Source organism: Lagopus leucura, unplaced genomic scaffold (genome assembly GCF_019238085.1).
Source record: "Lagopus leucura isolate 7727_CA_CO unplaced genomic scaffold, USGS_WTPT01 Super-Scaffold_100008, whole genome shotgun sequence".
Classification (NCBI taxonomy): Eukaryota; Metazoa; Chordata; class Aves; order Galliformes; family Phasianidae; genus Lagopus; species Lagopus leucura.
Window position 1 is genome coordinate 26,106,305 of NW_024962265.1, and position 22,353 is coordinate 26,128,657.

The 22,353-nt window shown below is 34.7% G+C and overlaps 1 protein-coding gene across 2 annotated transcripts in view; it reads left to right on the plus strand.

The window, feature by feature from the left end:
• Positions 1 to 22,353, plus strand: part of IMMP2L (inner mitochondrial membrane peptidase subunit 2) — a 447,967-nt gene that overhangs the window by 141,535 nt on the left and 284,079 nt on the right. The window contains exon 4 of one of the 2 annotated variants that reach the window (XM_042872918.1): positions 21,832 to 21,901. The exons of the other annotated variant lie outside the window; for it this stretch is intronic. Coding sequence (XP_042728852.1) covers positions 21,832 to 21,889 — 58 coding nt within the window. The 3' untranslated portion in view covers positions 21,890 to 21,901. Of the gene's footprint in view, positions 1 to 21,831; positions 21,902 to 22,353 lie in introns of those variants that run through there. 2 annotated transcript variants of the gene reach the window in all.

Consider the following 22,353-nt stretch of genomic DNA (forward strand, 5'->3'; position numbering starts at 1 on the left):
CCCCCCCCCCCCCCCCTTTTTTTTCCTAGCCGTGTTTTCTACAACTTGGGCTCTTGAACAAAGAGCAATTTATTATTGATTTTACTTTGTTGTTCTGTTTGAAAATCCAAGCAAAGAAAATGTCAACAACGTGTTCCTTTTGTATCCAAAGAATGTTTCTTTGGATATTGTCAAATCAAGAGAAGACTTGTCTGTTCACTGATGAGGTGCAGATCAGTTTTTCTGGTGCTGTGGTAGATTGCGAGGAAATATTTCAAAGCACTGTGTACCTTTGTGCATTTTTCAACTCTAACTTAATACAGTAATTACCTAATTACCATACAAGAGTAACTTTTAATAAGTATTTTTGAAACTTTCACTTGCTCAAGTTGCATCTCAGTGCAATTTTTGTTCACCTGTTTACCAATGTAAAGAATAGATATAAGTAATAAAGGAAGGAATTGATCTCTCTTAAGTAAAATATATATATTTCTAAATAATTAAAACAGGAAACTTTGTTTTACTTGATGGCATCTGTATGTATTTTCAGATTTCTTATTTAAATGGTTGAATATCGGATATTTAAATTGAGCATTTTTTAGTTGAATGGCCTTTTCTGTGAGTAACTTTTGTTTGATAGGCCTAATTTTATCTGAGATTTTCTTTAATTACAGTGAAGTGTTTACTGTTATTTATGTACATAAGTTGCTCTGAAAGTAATGCCTCCTCTTTATTTCCATGGAAGCTACAACAGATACAAAGAGCACAATAACACTGTTGGATAGAGCAAATTCTCAGCTACAAAACACGATTTCTTAACGTAGTCACCCCCTTTATCTGTGTATTTTCACCAGCAATGAACAACAGCCTGCACGCTGCATGGTCATAAAAATCTGAAAAAAAATTGTATACACTTAATCAACTCTTATTGTGAGCTTTTATTTCAGAAATGATGATTCTACCTGTTTTATTGTTATTTTTTTTAGAGTTGTTACATGGCAATTAATAGATCTAGGATTATTTTTCTATCTTCAGATTTAAAGTTCAGGAGGATATCAAATAGGAAATTAATATGTATTGATTTTTGCTTGTGGTCTTCCTAACCTGATTGGGACGACATTTTCAGAACTTATCTTTTGGACCAGATTTTCCATGGAAAGGACTTCTAATAGCTAGACAGAGCAGACAGTAAGAAAAGGAGTTGCCTAGTTTTGATTGACAGTGTCTTGGATTTGGGAGGTGTATCTAGTAACGTATATAATTAAAAAAAAAAAAAAAAAACAACAATCAAAACAAAACAAAAAAGCCTCTTCAGATGAAAGAGTCACACTTAAAGAAAATGCACATAAAGCAGTTTTGGTTCCACGTGAATGTAAATTTCAGAAGTCTGAATTAGTTCTGTCAAAATTGTAGGAGTGGGGAAGGAATATGCATCAGGATCTTGGTTAAAAGTAAAGAAATAAAAAAAAATCTGAATACCCTGTGAGCAAATTTGAAGTCTGATTTAATGCAGATGATGTGAAAACAGGAATATATAGAAGCTTAATGTATCTGTTATTTAGAAAGACTTGAGTAGTTTGGAAATTTTTTGTACACTAAAGCTGTTTCTCATATTTAGATGATATTTTAATCAAAACAGTGATAATGGGTCTAATGATTGATCTTAAAAACAGAATGTTGAAGCAGTTCAGCAGTTATCTCCATTGCAGGCATTTTAAAAATGTGCGAAATAAGCACAAAGATAGCATTGCAAATTTATTACATCTGTCTAATTACTATTTAAGATAGGAAAATTATCATGCTATCATGCATTTCAAATTATAGATTCATACAGATATTGTGTGTAGTCCTTAAAATACTAATATTGTACTAAAATACATAAATGGGTTAATTTGAGTTATTAATTTGTAACAAACGCTAATTGTGTATCACCATGTCATGTACCTAAGATGTTAAGATTTCATTAAGCGAAATGAAACTAGGTGAAACTTGCAGGGAATAGATATAGCAAAATGAATGTCTGAACAAGTGAATAGATTACTTTAGCTTTTCTTTTATCTGCTGAAAGTAGCAGCATTAATAAAAGTGGTCCAGCACATGCTTTGCTATTGGCCAGCATTCCCAGCACCTACCAAGTCCTCAGCTGGCTTGCTGCTAATGCATGCTTTTTCTTTCTCACTGCTGTTGATAAGCCCTCTAGCCAGGTTGTGCTTGTCCATCCTGCAGTCCAATGTTCCTTTGAAGAGAAGATAAGCTAACAGTTCTAAAATTGCTGAAAGGCCATGTCAAAAGTAGTTTTGATGAAAGAGTAGTTCATTAAATAAAAGGCAGATGCTTATGAAAATCTGAAAGGCTACTCATTAACAGTTGTATTGCTCAGTGTTTAGAAGTGTCATCATTTCAGGCTGTGGAGAGGAAACAGCTATAGACAGTGTAAATGACAGAAATCAAACAGAAGAACAAAGCTAATATATTTTTAAATGTTTAATTTAAGTGGACAGGTTTTTTTTTTTCTTTTTTTTTTCAGCCTTAGAAATACTCTAAAAAGACCCACAGATTTTTAAAATTACAGCATTCAGCATTTTTATATTTTCTGTGAATACATGTTCATCATAACACTAATTTTTATTTTCTTATAGAGCATATAAACTGAGGGATAGCCCCCAGTAGTAAGATAGTGAATGCTTAAAGCATTTATGCATAAAACTGCTTCAAAGAATAATTAGATAACTATAATGTTACTTACATTGAGATAGCCAATTTAAAAAAAATCCATTGCTCCCGGGCTTAATTATTTGAGTAATGATAACATATTAGCAAACTCTAAATTTCAATGAGAGCCAGCTGTGTTCAAAACAAAACAAAACAAAACAGCATGAAATTCAGGGTTTTGTCATGAAGACCAATAGACTGAAGCTTTACTATATAAATTTTAATTTTAATGTTTTTCCACATCATTTTTCTCTATAAACCCTGTAATTTTAAAACTATCTAATGAATGCTTTATAAATGACTCTGATTGCTTCATCTTGTGTGATATAGGAATGCCAGACTGTTCTCTTGACATCTTGTTTGGAGATTGTACATTTTACTGCTTTTATAGACAGCAGACATCAGCACATCAGCATCCATTGCCTGCTCCTGTTACACCTTGTGTAGTTTTGAACTCCACTCTAATTTATGTTTCTAACTAGCCGGTCTCCTGACACCTCAGCATTGCCAGAAGCAGTGGGATCTATACAGTTTTTGAGAAGTATTATTTCATTGTGTCATTTTCCCATTAGTTATAACAAAATGAAACAAATTTATTCTTTGTTTTAGTTTTTGGAGGCTAAACCTTAAGCCATCTGTAAACATTTCTTCAGCTTATTGTGTAAACTTTACTGACATATTTAAGTGATATTTTCAGTGATATGGGGAAGAATAAGGGGAAAAAAAACGTTTTTATGGTTGTTACACCAGAAGACTGTACATGGCAGATTTGACAGCTTTGCCTTCTAGAAATTAATCAGTAGAATTTCAGGTTGCCAGTGTACTCCGGTCAATTGTTTACTAAGATGTATCTGACAATGCCGAAATTTCACCAGTCATTAAAGATTCTTGACTATTTTAGAAACAGTGTGTGAAAATGTTGTTCTCTTCTAATTTCCTCTGTAACAAATAAAATCAGAGAACAACAAAATCATACTTTCACAATATCAGATCACATATTTCCTGTCTTTGCCAAAATGTGAGAAAAAATTAAATGGAGCTTCAGGATCTGTATGTTTAAACTTCTTTGCTATTTAAATCAGTGAAAGAAAAAAATAACACTAATTTTTTTTTTCCTTTTTTTTTTTCTGCCTTTCAAAAGAGAAAAAAAAGTAATATTTTCAAGATTTACATTTAACAAAAATAATAGTGTGATGTATGGATTCATTGTATGTGAGTGTTCATGCAGATAAGACTTCTGACAAATGTTTTTGAAGATGCATATTTCGGAGTAACTGGAGTTACTGTTTAGACTGATAGGTTTTGTAGATGTAATATTGAGAAGATTGTGTCTTTGCCAAAGAGAACACTGATAATATTGGAGCTGAAGTACTGCAGAATATTTTAACAGTAATGAAAATTTTGTTAAGAAGTATAAATAGAACTGCAGATTTGTTGGTATAAAGAAATACATATGTATATGTTCTCATAAATTAAATAGCACAATTCTATGATTCAGAGATAAGCAAATTCAGTAATACAGTTTAATCAGTCCGATATGGTTTGTGTGTTTAAAGCAGTTTTACTCTCAGGCGTGTTATTATTATGTTGGAAAAAAACTCAAATGTTTTCTTTTCTGGGGAAATACGAAGAGAAGAAAAGCACCAAAATTGATGCATAAGAGTATGTATTACCTAACTCAGCATGACCACCGATAACTGGTTTATGTAGCTTATATTTTCAAAAATAGCACTGTTGTATCAGACTAGAAAAAGATCAAATCTTTTTTTTTCTTTGTCTATGATTTTCAAAATCATACATTGTATATATCTCTGAAAAGAGCTTCTTGCCTTTATTAAAACCTCAGCATTTGCATTTTTATTTATGATGTTAGAAACATAAAATTGAAACCTGCAAGTTGTGAAGGATAAAAAGTCATGTTTAAATAGAGATGCTAAATTACTCCTTCTAAGAGCCAATAAAACCGAAGAGCATTCATTAGAAAAGTAATAAAAACTTATGAGTCCCATTTTATTAAAACTACTGTTCAGTTTCCTGATGGGGCTGGATTACTTAGAGGATAAACCAGTGACATTTTATGCCTTGCAGTGAGGTTTACATCTAAGGTGAGGCCTCCTGAAATTAGGTTGGTGGTTTTAATGTGAATCCTAATGGATGGGTTTTTACATTGTAAGATTGCAACTCCCAATTTAACACGAGCACCTTCTTTTCATAACATCATTTTGCCTCTTTTTATATCACCATTCTGCCTCTGTTTATATTGGCACAGAATTACTTTTGTCTCTTGATTAATCAGTGAGGAAGCAGTAGATTTTTGGAAGTGGTGCATTACCACTTTGTTTACTAAGCCTTGGGGTCACATGTAATGCAATTTATATTTGATATCCATTTTCGTTAGTAATCCGTAACAGATATTTTCTTGTTCATAATGTCTTTCAAAAATTACCACAAAGGCTAGTTCATACTTAAAAAATGTGTATTTCTTCAAGGGATTTTAATTTTAATAAAAATTGTAGTTTCCAAATATACTTTTTTAACTTAAACTTTTTTTTGTTTTTATATCTACACAACAGATTTAAAAAAGGTAAAGATGGTTGCAAATGTGAAAACATTTTGTATGTATCAGGTCCACAGCAGTATTTTTTGTTTGTGTTTAGTGAAGATTAGTATACCACCTCAGTAATTGTTAAATAGAGTGGTGGTGCCTCTTAATACAAGTAGAATCATACCATAGAATCATAGAATGGGCTGGGTTGAAAAGGACCACAATGATCATCTAGTTTCAACCCCCCTGCTATGTGCAGGTTGCCAACCACCAGACCAGGCTGCCCAGAGCCACATCCAGCCTGGCCTTGAATGCCTCCAGGGATGGGGCATCCACAACCTCTTTGGGCAACCTGTTCAGTGCGTCACCACCCTCTGTGTGAAAAACTTCCTCCTAATATCCAACCTGAACCTCCCGTCTCAGTTTAAAACCATTCCCTCTTGTTCTGTCATTATCCACCCTCGTAAACAGCCTTTCCCCCTCCTTTTTGAATATGTTTGGCCCTTTGAGCATCTGTATACCTTGCCTGTGTTATAATAAAGTTTTGATGACAGACAAGGAAAGAAAGAAAACAGAGCACTTTGATGGGGAGAAGAGTGGTTTGGATGGTTTGGCTTTTACTAGCCATACAGGTAGTAAAAGGAGAGGAATGAACAAAAGTGCTGAATTGAGTGAGAGCTGGATATAGATATGGGAAATAAACGGGAGAGTAAAACCAGGTTTTTGGTGTGATGATTTTTGTCCTGTTCTTTTAAAGACCCATACTTTTCAAAACAAAAATCCAAGGAATACAGTGTGTCAGGAATTTGCAGCAATTAGCCAGAAATTGGAAACTTGGACTATAAATTAGCCTATATTTAATTGCTTTGCTGTTCATGATGAAATGTGATTTCTAGTTTATTCAAATAGTCCCTCAACTCTACTTTGCTTCTCTTCTGCCATAATCTACAATGTCTTCACTAATTATGGAAAGATTTGTGTCACAGGAGTCTAATGCTTTTTTATTTGTTTGTTGGGCCTTCTTTCCATCTCACCTGTTTTTATATAATCTTTCTCAACAAAGTAGTCTGTAGTTATTTGCTTGTCTGACACCTATGCCAATGTACAGGAAAACTGTATGCAATGTAGACCAATCTTGCAGTTACAAAAGGCTTTGCAGTTGAAACATGTATCCCTATTTTATTCCTGGCTAGTTTTATTTCTCTTTTTTTTTTATTATCAGAATAATTTGAAATTATTTACTTTTTGGACTTCCTTTTCTGTGAGAATTTTTTATCTTTCCTATTCAAAAGAAAACAAACTATGAAATGTTAAAAATGTCTTCTCAATGGAAGATCTTTTTTTCTAATAATTTGTATTAATGTTGAAAACGGTTATCTGGAAGGACTCTTAGTTTTTGTCATTATCCTAAAAGTTGTCAAAAATGTAGCACAAAAGCTTTGCAACTGAACAAATACGAACAGGAGGAGTTTGTCTTGTACAAAAATTTATCTCTGGAACTGTCTTATTGTATAGACTGCTTAATCTATTATGCCATTACTACATTTTATTTTACTTGCCTTCCAGTTTCCTTTCAACACTGATTTCTTCTACTTTTCCTACTGTTGACAGGTTCACCTTTGTCTTTGCCTTCAGGATAAGGAGGCCAGGTTTCCTGCAGAGATACATCTATCTCTAGATGTCTCAGATTCCTTCCCATTTCCCCCACATTATCCATTCCACTGTAGTGCACTACACTCTCTCCTCTACTGTTTCCTGCAGCTGTTATTCCATGCCTTCCCCGGGTTGCCATTGCTTTCATTGCTTTACACACTGTATAATATCCACCACTGTGTTGTGAGTTCCTGTGTAGGGCTGTGAAATGAGTTGAAATACACAATGGCTAGTCTGGACACACCACAGACCAAGTGGAAGAGAGAAAAATTAGGTTCGCTCTATGGCCTTTTTCTACGAGGGTCACAAATTTAAGTTTCTCCTTTTGCTAGCTGCTGATTTTCATTAAATTTGTAAAAACTTGACACTGTGAAACTGTCATGTCAACACTTAACACTCCTCTGCTAAATCAGGTAATCATAATCCTACAGGGCAAATTCTGCGCAAAAAATATTGATGTAATTCAAGAAATTAAAAGAAAACGTTCAAAGGAATGAATCAATGGAAATACACAGTGCGATCATATCAGTGTTGACTTGTTTTTTATTTCGTGAAGAAAAAACTGAGATGACAAGATAAGACTTACAGTTCAAGATTCTCTGGACTGAACATTGCTAAAAGCTAGAAGATTTTTCTAGGATAGTTTCAATATGCACTTGTTTTGTCCTTATACTTTTCCTAAACCTCCATTCTTGGCATATTGTTAGACACGATTCTGGTTTACATGGGCTATTGTTAGTATGAGATCAATACCAGAGATTTATTTTTGCAACAGAGCATAGGAGAGACTGATATTTGTAGAAGAATGATGCAATTGTTTGCTAACTTAATCTATCAGAACTGTGTCCTGAATCATTAGAGAACTATTAAGGAAATACAAGGAAAAACAGAAGGATGGAAATGTAACAGAAGGGGATTTTTGTGTAGTTTGTACATAAACTAATTCCAAAACTTACAAATAAATGAATGAGAGGACTTTCAGATTGAGAGTTCTGGTCACTGGAATTGAGATCCTTCAAAACCAAGCTGTTATTTCAATCTGTTAGAAACTTTAATAGCAACATGAGTATCTGAACAGCTGTTTCTACTTAAAACACTTTGAGAACATGTGAAAACTACATTACTATAGGTAAACTATTACAATTTTAGCTACTTAATCTATATCATAAATAGAAATTATGGGAAAAACAATTATATTATGTTGTCCTTTTAAGTTGCAGGATTTTTTTTTTCTTCTATGGGAGTAATTTTTAGAGCTTCTTTTTATCACTGTAATTCTGAATCCTTCCACATATTGGCAAATTCTGTCTGCTTGTTCAATCCCTTTTTTTTTTGACAGTTCTCTCTCTCTGTTAGGATTCACATACATGTATATTCTTAGATTTTCTTTGTGCCTAAAAATAGTAATACTGCTCATTCTTAACCTATTTTCCCATATTACACCCTTGTAGACTCATATTCACTTTGAAGATTCCTTGAATACCTGAACTCTTCCTCTAGAGCTAGAAAGTTGACCTGCACTCGCACTTTGTTCTAGTTATTCAGTGAATACCAGATTTAGCTCACTCAGTCTATATTTATCATTTTTATAGGCTGCATGTTTGCTGAATATTTGCGAGTGGTGTTGACCATTGTTGCCCCTATGTTTAACTTTCTGTTGACATTCATGTTGGCTCTTCTTCATCTTAATGATACCTTGTCTAGAAAAATTGATCATACTCATATAACTTACCATAATGATAACTGTTGTATACTGTCCCATTTGAATATAATAGGAATTTCAATTGCTATATATTTTCTCTTCATGTTATTCAAGACTGTTGCTTTAAGACAGATATAGACATAATCCTACAGGGCAAATTCTAGACAAAAAATATTAATATAAACTGAAATTCATTCTCCATGCCAGGTGCAGCTGGTATAAATGTTCAACTATAGATAAATAAAATGAGATTTTCTAACTTAACAATAAATGTATCTCTAAATTTTATACATTTACGAAATTATCTTTATAAATGATACAAATCTTTATATAAAGCACTTTTCTGTAAACTTTATAAATCTATACATTATAAATCTACAAAATTTATAAAAATATAAACTTGAAATGTTAATGAAACAAATGGTGATAGCAGAATTGTAGCAATATCTGTCAAGACTCCCTGAGAAAGCCAGGACTTTCAAGATCATCTCATCTGAACTCGTCTTTATGGGGAGCTTCTGGGGAGTCACCCAATGTGGTTTCTTGGAACATAAGTAATATAGTTCCATGGTCAGAGTTCATAGGTTTTAAATGAGGATATAATGTAGCATAAAGTTAGAGATTCTGCTGCTCTTCTTTATTTTGACAAATTAGCAGTAAATGAGCTCAAATAAATTCAGCGGGTAATTACAGAATAAAAAAACTACCAGCATGATTCTCACTGAAAACTGGTATTCAAAATGGCTTTATTAGATAAAATATAGTAACTCGTGTATAACTTGGCACGTTGAGGTTTGTAACAGTTTATATCTGTGCAGAATTTAGCTTGAGAAAAACAACTTTTGATGTGTGGCTTTTTGAAACAGTGGTAGAGAAGCTGAAGAGCATGAGTGCATTTGGTGTCATCATGGTATGTGGAACATTACTTACTGGATCCGTTACCTGAATGTCCAATTTATTTGCACTGTATCACAACAATCAATGACAAAATAACTAAGAGGGAAAATATCCTGATTATGGCATTTTATGGATTTCACGTATTTATTCTAATCAGTGTCTCTTAGGTTTTTTTTCCCTGAGGTAAGAAGGTTTTAGAAAATGACAAGGTCTTTTTTTGAGAGAGAATGAAGACACAAACAGTATTTAAAAACAGAACAAACTGATAGTCTGCTCAATCACATATGGAAGAAGAAGCATGTGTTTCTTCAACTGGTGAACTCAACCTCCAAGAGAGAAGATTCCAGTGACTGTCTGAGCTACGGGCTCTATTTGTATTCTTTTGTTTAATAACTCTAATCTAATTTAATATCCACCTTCCATTAATGCTGGTAAACCTTCTGTAACTCTTCCTAGCTTTTAAAACACCCAGTGGCAACGAGTTTCTTATTGTAATAGCAGTTGTACATCTGATGTTGACAGTAATTCAAAGTTGTTTTGAAATGGGAGTTTTGTGGCAGACGTCTGCATTTAAATATGTTGAGACATTTTGCCTTGAATTTACTGTAGTCTGGATCAGGCTGTTTTGAACTTTGCTTATTTATTTGTTTAGTCAAATGTTTATGCAGCAGAGTAGAAAACCAATCAGAAAAACTCAGAAAATAGCTATGCTCTTTTTAGTGAGTGTTAGTGCAGTTTTGTTTGTCCCTAATTTCCTGTCTGGCAGGCAGTGGCAGTATTTCACTTTTTCATTAAAAATGTGAAGACAGAAAGAAGAGTGAAAAAAAAGAGTGAGCAAGATGTTGTAGTAGATGATGTAGATCACAATAGTAATTGACACAGTGGTTTAATGTGCCTCTTGAGATAATGTATAAAGCTTTCTGCCTTTGAAAACTGCAGTTCAGCCGGTGTTGTTTGGGAACATGAACAGTGATGGAATTTACTTTATTTCTTCATTATCTGATAGAACCAGATGAAAGGAAATGATATTTCAGTTGTATGAACTACTAACTGAACTAGCTAATATCAGTACGTGACTCCTTTCTGGTTATATTCCAGTCTAAAAGTAGAAGCAAAAAAAATGAGGCTGAGATGAAATGGCTGCTGCATTTCTGAAGTCCAGAGTGATTTTTCACTTCCCTGAGAGTGACGTACATTTCATTGTGTAAATAAAGTGTGTTGGCAGCTACGCCTATTTAATTTCTTGCTTCCATCTTCCCTCACTCTGTCCACTTACCTCTGTCTTGCTTTTTTGTGGTTTGTTTTTTTGTTAAGTGTTCTAGTTCTCGTAAGATGCTGACCAAGCTCTTGGAGCATGCATAGGTGACAGGAAACTAACCTGCCCACCATCAAAAATTCTTTTGCTAATGTAGCATGCTGAAGTTACTAAGTGAAGGTTCTGGTGGTTATCAGCAAAGGTTAGACCTAATGTCTAAGAAAGCTGGAGGAAATTGCTGATATGTTTTTGGTATGTTTGGCTTAAAACTGCAGCCCTAGTTATATGCTTGGGCTTATCAGCAAGTAGTACTATTGAAAAGGAAAGGTACTTTTTCATGGCACTGTACCAAAAAGGACTGTACTGGTAAAGGACATCCTGCCCGAATCAGCTATCAGTAATGAGGACAGTAGGAAATGCTCAGTGATAACTTCTCCCCCGAACCTCCTCTTCTCCAGACTAAATAATTCCAGTTCCCTCAGCCGCTTCTTGTAAGATCTGTGCTCCAGACCAGCTTCACCAGCTTCATTGCCTATCTCTGAATACACTCCAGGGCCTTGTAATGAGGTGCCTGAAACTGAACACAGTACTCAAGGTGCAGTTCAAATCATGCAGAAATTTGTCAGTAATTGGAACAGAAAAATCACTTAGAACTTGGACCAGAGTGAATGATGTCTCTCAGGCATGCTATTGTTTCATGCTTTTGTCACTAACTATAGCAAGTAGTATCATAAGCAGTGCATTTTTGGTAGAATGAACTGACTTGAAAATTTGCGAAGTAGAAGGCACTGACAGACCCCACACATGGCTTGCCCAGAGGCTGACAGTTTGGAAGTGGAGAAACTCCTAACAAAAGCCCGAGGTCCTTCACATGCTGGTGGAGCTCTCTTTGGCTGAAATCCAGCATCTGATTGTGGAGACTTGCTTGTGTGAGGTAGTGGTTTGTGACAGTCTCCTCGTGTTGGCAGCTGTTAGCCAGTACATCCACAGCATCCATGTGGAAAATTTGATTTTCCTCCCCTTTCATTTCACTAAGCATTAAAAGGATAAACCACAACTTAGAGATGAACTGCGTAATGCTTTCTTCATGCCATAATGCTGTCATTGTAGAGTTTGGTCAGATAGTCATTTGTTACAAGCACTTAAGTATCTTGAATCAAGCCAGTTTGGGCTAATCAGAATTCTAAAATGTATGTTTTCTTCCATAAGAAAAGCTGTATGTTTAGGACAGTTTTATGTGCTTCAAAATTCTCTATATGCTTTTGAACTCTGTGTTTGGTTATTGAAGGATTTATGTAGTGCAGTTCCATCTCCATCTGTTGTCAAGCCTGTATTTGTCCTAATGGTTTCCATATCAGTAAATGAGGACATTATTTACATGATTCTTCCTATTCTGCCTCCAGTTACTAAAATCAAGAAATACAAATTTGAAAAGGTGAGTTATAGGTGATTGCTTTTATGTATTAATGGAGCCTATGGAGGGTCTCATTAACACTCACAGCATGGAAAATTCCTGCAGCTACCCTACAGAGCTCTGGAAAACATAACTGCTGAGCAGGCTTTATTGTTTATACTTCATTTGTCTAATTTATTCTCTAAAAGTGTATTTTTGGAGCTTCCATATGACAAATAATATGCCATATGGGAAAAAAACAAAACAAACAAACAACCAAAAAAAAAAAACTGGACAAAAGCAGCAGGAATGCGTCTTTAATTCATTTATTAATCGCAGATATTTTTTTTTATTTTGTGAGTGGGAGTTTCACTTTAGCTGTATTCTCGTAAATGTTTGATTTCCAGGCTGGTGTTTGGTACTTTATTAGAGCAGTAATCAGTGCTAAAATGTCTCGTTGCAATATTTACACTTTCAAAACTAAATTATATATGTATGTTGAATATATATATTTTATAGCAGTTATTTTTTCAAGTGTAGCATGAATTATGCATGTCCTTATGAAGGTATTCATCTAAATCCAGTGCTACTAGTTGATATTTGAGGGTAATTACATAAATTGAAAGCATTTAAATTTAATTAGAATTATTCATTTTTTAAAATATATTTTACACTCATAAAAGGTGTTCATTTCTTCTCCTGCCTGTAAGAATGTGCTTCAAATGTGCTGTTTCACTATGTGTACACTGAAGGACAAGGAGACCAGTTTCTTTATTATGTGCCTTATAGTATTTGGATTGCTAACTACAGTATAGTGTCTGACCTTTTCTGTTTTGTGATTGCATCTGTTCGTATTTAGTTGGAAGAGCAAAACGGCCTTGTGCTAGAAATGATGCTGTTCAAATTATAGCTGTCAGCTAAGCCCGTCTCGCCACTATGTGAACCAGGACTTTAAATACACTGGCTGCTGAGAACAGTGTAACAAACCCTTATTTCAGAAATATATTTGGACTTACAGAGTAGGATATATTTTTTGTGAGCAAATTGAGGGGGAAAAAGAAAGGAGCAAGATTGCCATGATGGTATTTTGTCTCAAAAAAGCTGGTAAGTCTTGAGTTCACTCCGCTTAGCTTGAATCTGTGATCTTAAACAAGACTGGTGAGTTTGATTCCCTGCACATTTTAGGCTCATTCGTGGTTTTTTTGTACATGTGTGTTTGAAATATACCCATTTTCACTACGTGTATCTACTAAAACAGTGTAAGGTTGCATATTCAAACTCCAGTATTTGTTCTGTGCTACTAACGTGTGGTACTGCAAATGTGTTGTTACTGGATGGCTACAAGTCAGTCATTCATTTTAATGTGTGTGTTTCCCTAAATAATTATTTATGCTTAAATATTTACGTGTAATATTCTCATGTGATTTTTTGCTCTAACTTTTTAATGTCTTTCTACATGACTTTAAAAAGGAAGTTTCTCAGTTTTAATGTAAGAGTTTGCAAGATGGAAGCTGCAGTCTGTCATTGATAACATGAAGATGTATGTTTTGATTATATATAGTTTTGATTCTAGACATTCCCTTTACGCAAACCCTTCATGTTCCACTTTGTATGTTTTGAATATTTTAATGGACAGGGCATATCAGAGAAATACCTGTGAGAAAATTTGGAATGTAGTAGCTTGTGACTGCGGTACAATAAAGATGGACCCGTGTTCTTTACGTACTCTGGGAAATGGGAACATCTGTCTACATCTGTTCAAGAAAAGTACAGAAAGAAAGGCTTTCCTTGGTCCAGTCACAGAATGACTCAAACAGGATTCCCAAATCCTGTATATACCTTTGTTCTTATTAATTTTCAGCTGTCTGCAGTCTGCGTGGGTTATTATGCTTGTCCTATTATAGCATACAGAGATTAAAAGATAAAGTTCCAAGGTCTTTTAGTAGACAGAATAGAGAAATATCTGACACTCACAAATGATCCCTACCATTTATCAGGACTTTCCAGAAACATTTTAAATATTCAGTGCTTTAGGAAACAGCCATTTCAGCGCTTCTCATTTAAGGAAGGCTTTCTTTAAGAATTAGGACTTGTGTAGGAAGAGAAGAAGTGAAAAGCAATTTTGAAAAGTGAAAACTAATACTGAAAAAAACCTTCTAAAATGTGTGCAGCTTTTTATTTATTTTCTTTTTCCCCTCTCCGCAGCCCCCTCCTTCCCCCCCACTAGATTTTGCTTTTAGCCTACGTTGCAATCCATGGACAACACCTGTAGCTTCTCTCTCTACATCCCACAGCTTTTGATGTAAATCTAGAAACTCCAGAAAATAAGCACTAAATGGAAGTGCTGAGCTGCCACCTAAAATACATTTGTTTAATATATTTCTAATTGATTTTGTCACCATTTTTTCCTCCATTAGTCTGAGGCAATTAAGGGCCCTGTTACTTTGAGTCTCATGGAATTATGACTCTTTTTGTAATCTGGTCCTACTCTGAATATATTTCTAATATCTATAATAAATGCTGAGAACAGCATACATCAAATGTTTTATTTCACTCAGTTCAAAGAAATGTTTACTGGTGTGAATTTAATGGAGTTTTTATAGGACTGTAATTAAATAGTGATAGAAAGTATCACTGAATAGGATGTTAGCCAAGTGTAGATAATGTGTGTTTTAAAAATGCAACAGTTTTCCTGACTTCATTAGCTTAGGTGTGTCACATCTTAGCACTACTCAGCAGCGCTGGAAAAATTGAATTTTGCCCCCTCGAGAGCAGAGATAAAATGCTTTATTTTGCTTTTATCTAATGAATTGTGAAACGGTGATGAAGCAGAACAGCTGCTTTACTCTGTCCTCCTACTGATGGTCCTCGTCATGATCTCTTAAGAGAACTCCCAGCTCCACCATTGCCCCAGTTTGCAGGCTTCTCGCCCAGCCTCTGCAAATGTTGGGTGCAATGCCATTTTCCTTACAGCCATGCAGGGATGTTTTACTGTGTCCTGTTGAGCCATGTGCAGAACAGATGGCGGTTAGTAGGAGAGGTACGAGGTGCTTTACCTGTGAGCTTATTGCCATCTCTCTTCTGCTGGCTGTGGAAGTATGAGCTGAGAGCAATTACAAAACCAGGTGCCCCATTAAGAGCCTGCTAACTTAATGAGCACTGTGTGCTCCTCAGGTGGCAGGATGCTTTGGATCTGCTTTTCTCCTGCCATATTTTGTTGCCTTTGCTTTGTTGCCTGACAGCCAGAGTAATGGCTTATTTTGATGATGGCTCAACATAACTCAGGACAGATGTGAAAGTAGAGCAGCTTAAGCATCCACTTCAAACACCGAGTGCCTGTTTCAGAAACAAAATTCACTAAGTCTAAAAATACAACCACCATATAGGTGGTTGTATTTGGTAGTATACACAGTAAATAGGTATGTGCTTATATTTGCTGGATGACTATATATTTTTTTGTACTAGTAATATGGGGAGCCAAAACTGAGCAAATGATGAGCAAATTGCTATTTGGTGTTCAGGTAATACTGACACATCCAGATGCTTTTTCTAGCATGTAATCTTTACATCAGCTTGCAGTTTTTTTCTTAGTTGTTTTCTTTCTTTTTTTTTTTTTCCCTCAATCTTTTCAATTTTTTCATTGACTCATACATTCTTTTTCCCTGTATTTACCTATTGAGAGGTCACGGATGTATTTAAGTCCTAACACAGGGAAGAGGCCATTTTGTTTCAGACAAAAATAAGAAAATAACCTAAAGTAGTGCTTTTTAAAAGACTGATCATCCTTGGTAGCACATTATCTGTTTTGCTTTGTTTTTAGTATTAGTCTCAAAAAATAAAGAAGTCTTATGAGGAAAATATGAAAATTATTTAATGATCTCATTACATCTGAAATGTTTCTAGCTATGCAAACATCCACTTTTTATTTTGTGTATTTTGTACCAACACATTTGCAGCATTCATTGTTCCACGCTATTTCCATTTTAACTCACATCTGCCTTACATCTCACGGCAAGAAGAGACTTCACAGTCTTCTCCTTCTCACAAAACACCATGACTAAACATAGATCTTTAAATTGTTTTACTTTCCTCAGCAACCTTTATGTAGCAAATCCGGGTGATGAGTCAAATGGCAGATGTAAACCAGCTGAAAGTTCTGAAAGTGATGATTTAATTAAAAAATAAACATTAATGACGTGATAAAAAGATAGCATCAGTTGTCTTTTTAAAAAAAAGTATCTGAGGGAGTTTTTTTGTGCTTTGGATTACTGGACTGTTTGTCTTTAGCAGCTCTCTAACGTATGGAGATTAAACAACAATTCAGTTTGAGTGTTTACACAGATGATTATTTGGTTTGTTAGAGTCAGTCCATAAAAGCAATAATAACAAACCATAAATTAGAATCTCTTGCTCCTTTCTGCTGAGAATACTGTATTTCCAACCATTCAGTGCTTCAGGAAAAGGATGATATTAGCTTAAAAACCATGTGATCAAATGCCCCCAAATTTGACATTACTTGTTTATTTTTCAGGATGTTGAAGAATGAGGGAAATTAAAATAAAAAGACAACAAAATTGGAATGAAGAGGAATGGATTTTTTTTTTTAATTAAAGCTAACATTTTTCTTTGTTTTCTACAAACTAGATTCTTCGTCACAGAATGAATATGTCATCTTTCCAGATAGAACTTTTTGTATTATTAATGCTGTAAATAGAAGGAGGTACAAATGGGCAATTGTCTTGTTATTATATTTGCTGATCTGCAAAGCATCTGTGTATCATAGGTTTTCTATCTCTTGACTTGTCTATTTTTTCTTAGTATTAATTAGGAAACTAATAATCAGTGGCAGAAAGGACTGTTGAGCTTTATCTCTTTATCTGCTGTGTAAGAATTACTGAGGATGGCCTTGATCACATGTAACTAACCCTGAATTTATTCTAGTGAAACACACACTCATCCACATAGTCTGTTTCTGACTGGATGAATTGGTAAATCATTACTTAGTGATCATTTTCCCAAAATTGGGTTTGATTAGGTGGAACAAATGAATAGAAGAAAGGTATCTTTCTAAAGTCTTATTTTTGTAAAGACATATTTCTAAAGTCTTCATTCATTTTAAAGTATTCTTAAGTAAACTTTATGTGCTGCATTTCTTGAATGTTTTTGTTTGTTTGTTTGTTTGTTTTGTTTTATGACCTCTGGTGAGTAAAGAGAGGTCAAAGAACTGTGGCCAAAAGATTTCATCTAAAGTATTTAGTGTACCAGCTGGATGGATAGCAAGAAATGAATTAACAAAAGAAATAGTCTTAAATCCAGTTAAGATTGCTAAATGACTAAGAAAACATTAGATTATCCTTTTGCTGGATCTCAAGGAAATAGCCAAAGCCCCCTAGATGATCGAAGTCTGCAAAGCCTAACATGAATGTACTCTAAGAATTTCTTTGCTATGCTGACAGGCTGAAAACACTTTTAATGGTATACCATTAATTATATCCTATGGTGTTTCGGGTCTTGAGCACAAAAAACAAGGAAAACCTGTCAGTGTATAATGGCTATATATATATAGCCATTATATGGATTATATGGATATATATCTTTCTCTGCCTCTTTTCTTTTCTAGAAAGACTCTGTGCTTTTGGATATTCTCAGGATAGAAGTTTTTTAAGCTGTTATCTACACTTTCTTCTCACTGATGGTGACACTCTTTAATTTTATGTAGGCTAAATTCTCTGCATGAGAATGGTTTCCAGTTTCAGAAATACTCAATCCAAGCCAGCAGTACTCACAGTGACGGTGGCAACTCTTGTAAAATATCTTTGCAGGCCAAAAACAATCTTTAGGCAAGGTGATATCTTTATGCTGTACATTTCCCTGCCTTTTTTCTGTTTAAAGGAAATACAGATTATCCAACTAATGTAAGCTGTGAGAGGAAATGGCTCTGTTTTAAAATTTTAAAAAACAAACAAAATGGAATCTTCATGTCAGAAATTACATTACAGTTCATTGTGATATTCAGTGGACCTTCTGATCAACAAATTCAGTTACAGATATTCTGAAAAGAGAGCTCGAAATCCCATCATTATCCTTTGAGCCCATGGCAGGCTTTTTTCTTACCTGCGGGCTGCTTGCTCATGTGAAAGCAAGCCCATTTTACATTTAAAAGCACTTCAGTTTTTGCTTTTGCAAAAACTTTTTTTTTGCAGTTTGCAAAGTTTGCAGTTGGCAAAGTCAGAATGACCTCAAGGATTTACAAATAAATATGTTTGTTATGTTTTCATTATACTAAACACAAAAATTTGCAAGCATAAAAGTTATCTTTTAAAAAATAAAACACGGAATACCTCCAAAATGGGAAAAAAGAACAGCAACACCAATCACAGATTTAAAGATTACTCCTTTCTGGTATGCCAACTTTATCATCTAATGTAGCAATCAGAATTTATTTTAGTCTCTATATTGAGATTTGAAACTTACAAAGCACAGTTACCCAAGTCCAAACTATTATCCTTCCCATCCTGTTGTCAAAGATGAGACTGCCTTTTTGAGGCAGCTGAGATTCTTTAGGCTCATATGGCCTACCAAAAATAATTTCTAAATATATCGCTATCTTAAAAAATGTATTACAAGTAATGGTTAGAGTACATTATGCAGTGTCTGCGCTAACATGGCTATGCTATCCGAGCAACTGAGCTCACTCATTAAAACAACTTTAGGCATCCCTGTGGTGCACTGACAGCAGAAAATAACTTGCAGAACATTCACAATATGGGTTTGGTCTATCCCCATTAAGTGTGTACCAAAAAATGTGGATTGATTGTCTGAAGGTTTCATTATTAAAATCCTTTGTTATTAGTATGTTTTTCAGTGAAGATACGCACCAGAGATTTCTCTGGATGTTCAAATTCTGACAGCATGAACTGTCTTAGTACATCTGCTAACTTCATGAATTCATGTTTATGAGCTGATTTTTTGATGCAGTAACAGTGGAGACAAAAATGTTAAACAAGTAATTCTGTGAATTTAAAAAAGAATGTCAAGGAGACTTATTACATCAAATAACTTTGGTGTTATTTAGGCAGTTAAAAATATGAATTAGCAAATAATTATTGGCCGTGTTTAAGAAGGCATTTCAGTGCTGAAGTGCACGAATAAGAAAAGTCTCTGGTTTAGTTCCACATGGACGATGTACAGCACATGAGGAGCCTGTCCCAGGGGCCATCTCAGGAGTCCTGTCAGCAGATAAAGGTGATGGGACGAGAGACAGGATTGTAGACAAGGCTACAGCATTGGTCTGAAGTCCCTTCATTTGACAAGACTGGGATCATCTGCACTGGTGTATGGAGTCATGGTTCCAGACCAGCAAAATGGGGCTGCTATGCCATGAGCCAAGAGTCCAGGGGAAGCAGGCAGGAGCATGAAGGTCCCTGGGTATTCTCAGGGCTCAAGTGTTTGTCTACAAAAGAAACAAAACCAACATTCACACCATTCACAGTTTGGTGGCTGTGTACACTGAGAAACTGATGCCGTGTTCCTTTTTCTTCAGAGAATGTAAATAATGTTTTTTTTAAAAAGAATTATAATTAAAGTAGAAAATATTTTTGGCTTAAGAATTTTCAAATGGCTCTGAAGTTTTTATTAATATAGGGTTTACTAGTACCTGGTACCTTGCCTTTGTCTTTTGAAGGCAAATTGTAACACTGAGTTTTTAAGACCAGTGGAAAAATGATGTAAATATAAGCAGATTTTTTAAGCACGCAGGATTTTGACGAAGGTATTCATTAATGAGCCCTTCTGGCATCTCTGTTTATATACACAGATTAGATGGATTTAAGAATTTGCCTGAGTAGAATCTAATCCTCAGCTCCAGTGATAGGTCATGAGTTATTTCTTCTAATCTTTCTTCAAAAAGAAGCACAAATAACACAAGGGAGTTGTTGTTTTTAAAACTGGAAGTGTAAATTACTGTTGTGTCTGTTCAGGCCCAAACATGTATGACAGAGATCTTAAATAATGCTGATCATTTTGTCTGAGGATGTTTTTCCTCTAAAATTGACAGGACAAGTAGATAAACTGGAAACCTTCTTTCAGAATGATGGGAATGTTATAAAAATATGTTTCTCTGCTTGAATTTTTTTTTTACACTTTTGGAGTATTGTGTTAAGGTTGAAAAATCCTACAAGGATCAACAAATTAAGGGCTGTAGAGGGTTATCTAGGGCTTAACTGGGAGAAATTTGGCACTATTTTCCCTGCATTTGGTAGTGATGAAAAATTCCTGGCATTACTTTCATTGCTTAAATCCCTGCACCTTTGAAAGTGGTGATCTTTCAGATTATGCATTTCCAAATCTTGTATCCAAAACCATTTTTCTGTCTCTTGTATCTGAAAACATAAATGTTGGAGATTATGAGTGCACTTTTATTACCACACAGTTAAAACCTTACTGATAATGAACAAACAAGGTCATAGGAGAACTAGTTGGTATCATGACTGCTTTGCTTTCTTTCAGATTTTTTTGTTGTCATGGTTCTACTAACATACAATTTAACACACATTTTCCCAACTAAATGTATAAGCCTCAAAGAAAAAAAAGAAAATTTTCTTTAGTTCACATTGTTTCTTCAGCTCAGAATTGCTTCAATGTCAGACAGCAGTTAAAAAAGAAACCTTAAGATACAGGTGTCTGAGCCATACTTTTTCCTTACGGATCTGCCTTGATTTTTCTACTTTGTACTCTGCTTTCTTTCACTGCTGTTTTTCTAGTCTGTAAGAACCACGGCACTGAAGTCTCCTAGTTTCTGAGACAGTGTTTATTCATTTTTGAGCATACTGATTGGAGCAGTGATTCTTTCACACAGTAACACAGTGTGAGCACATCAGCAGGATTCTGCAGTTTGCTGTGCTTACGTAGTGTTATGTATTTAAATTAATACAAAGATTGCTCTGCAGAGTTTATATACTCAATTTTAGGATAACGATACGTTGAAGCACAGAAACATTACTTCAGTCTAAGAATTCGTTCCCAGATCAGATAATGTGGTAGCTGACTAATTTTCTGTGAATAGGTCTGCTTTGATTTACTGTCATTAAAACAGAGAAAAGAAAGTAAGTAAAATATAAAATGTAAGTAAAGTGCTGTTCACTAAGGGGTATGTGCTCTGTTATGTTGCCTGTACCTTTCAAGATAACAAGGTAAAAGTTAATTGCATAGTAATTGTATATGTTTAACCTCGCTATGACTATATTAGTTCTAACACTTGATAGATAGTATTAAGACATTTGATAATTGGAGCATTACTCTTGTAGTATATGGAAAAATACTTCTTGGTGCCTTTGATTTAGAAATAGCTTTTCATGAGAACTTAGTGTAGTAAGAACAATTCTCAAACTATCCAGAGAAATGAAACAGCAGCAAACTTAATAGGTGGAGTTAGCAAGACTAGTTTCTTCTCTAACGATGTGAAGGTTTACAGTTTAGTGACCTACAAAACTGGCTCCCATCCAGGTCTCCTGCTTTACAGTTGCTGCCGGACTGTTTGCCTGGCAGCATCCCTAATGGACCCGTAGGGAATTCAGACTTACAGCCTCAGTGTAGAATGCTGAAGAGGAAGTCCAGCAACGGTTGAGGTAGACAAAAAATGGAGAGAAGAAAGCATCTTTTGTGACAGAAGTCTGAAACTCTTTTCTTCTCCACAGAAAAAGCTCCTTGGTGGTTTTCCTTTCACTCGCCTTAAATATATTAAAAAAACTTTAAAAGTTCCCACTCTGAAGGTAAGGGAATAAACTTCTGTTGATTTTATTATCATAAATCATGTTTTTACTTTCACCCCTCCCAGCACAAGTTTTCATTTAATGAAATTGTATTAGATGAAAAGAGCGTTTGAAAGCAAAATGAATTAATTGTGAGCGAACAAAAAAAATGCCTAAATGAAATAAGCAAGGGAATTTCTTCTGATAATGGATGTCCTTGATTCTGTTTGTCAGTCTTTCAAGCAAACTGCTATCTAATAAAGGTTTTGTATGAGCTTACCCAGTAAATTAAATAGTCCCTGCCAGGGACAATGTCTTTCAACTTTTTCTGTGGTGTCTTAAGTCATTTCTTAGATATAAATCAAAACACAAATCAATTCTTTATATATGAAGAGGTAATACTTTTGAACAGCTGAAATCTAAATTTAAGTTTGGGTGGTTTTTTTTTTTTTTTTTTTTTTTTTTTTT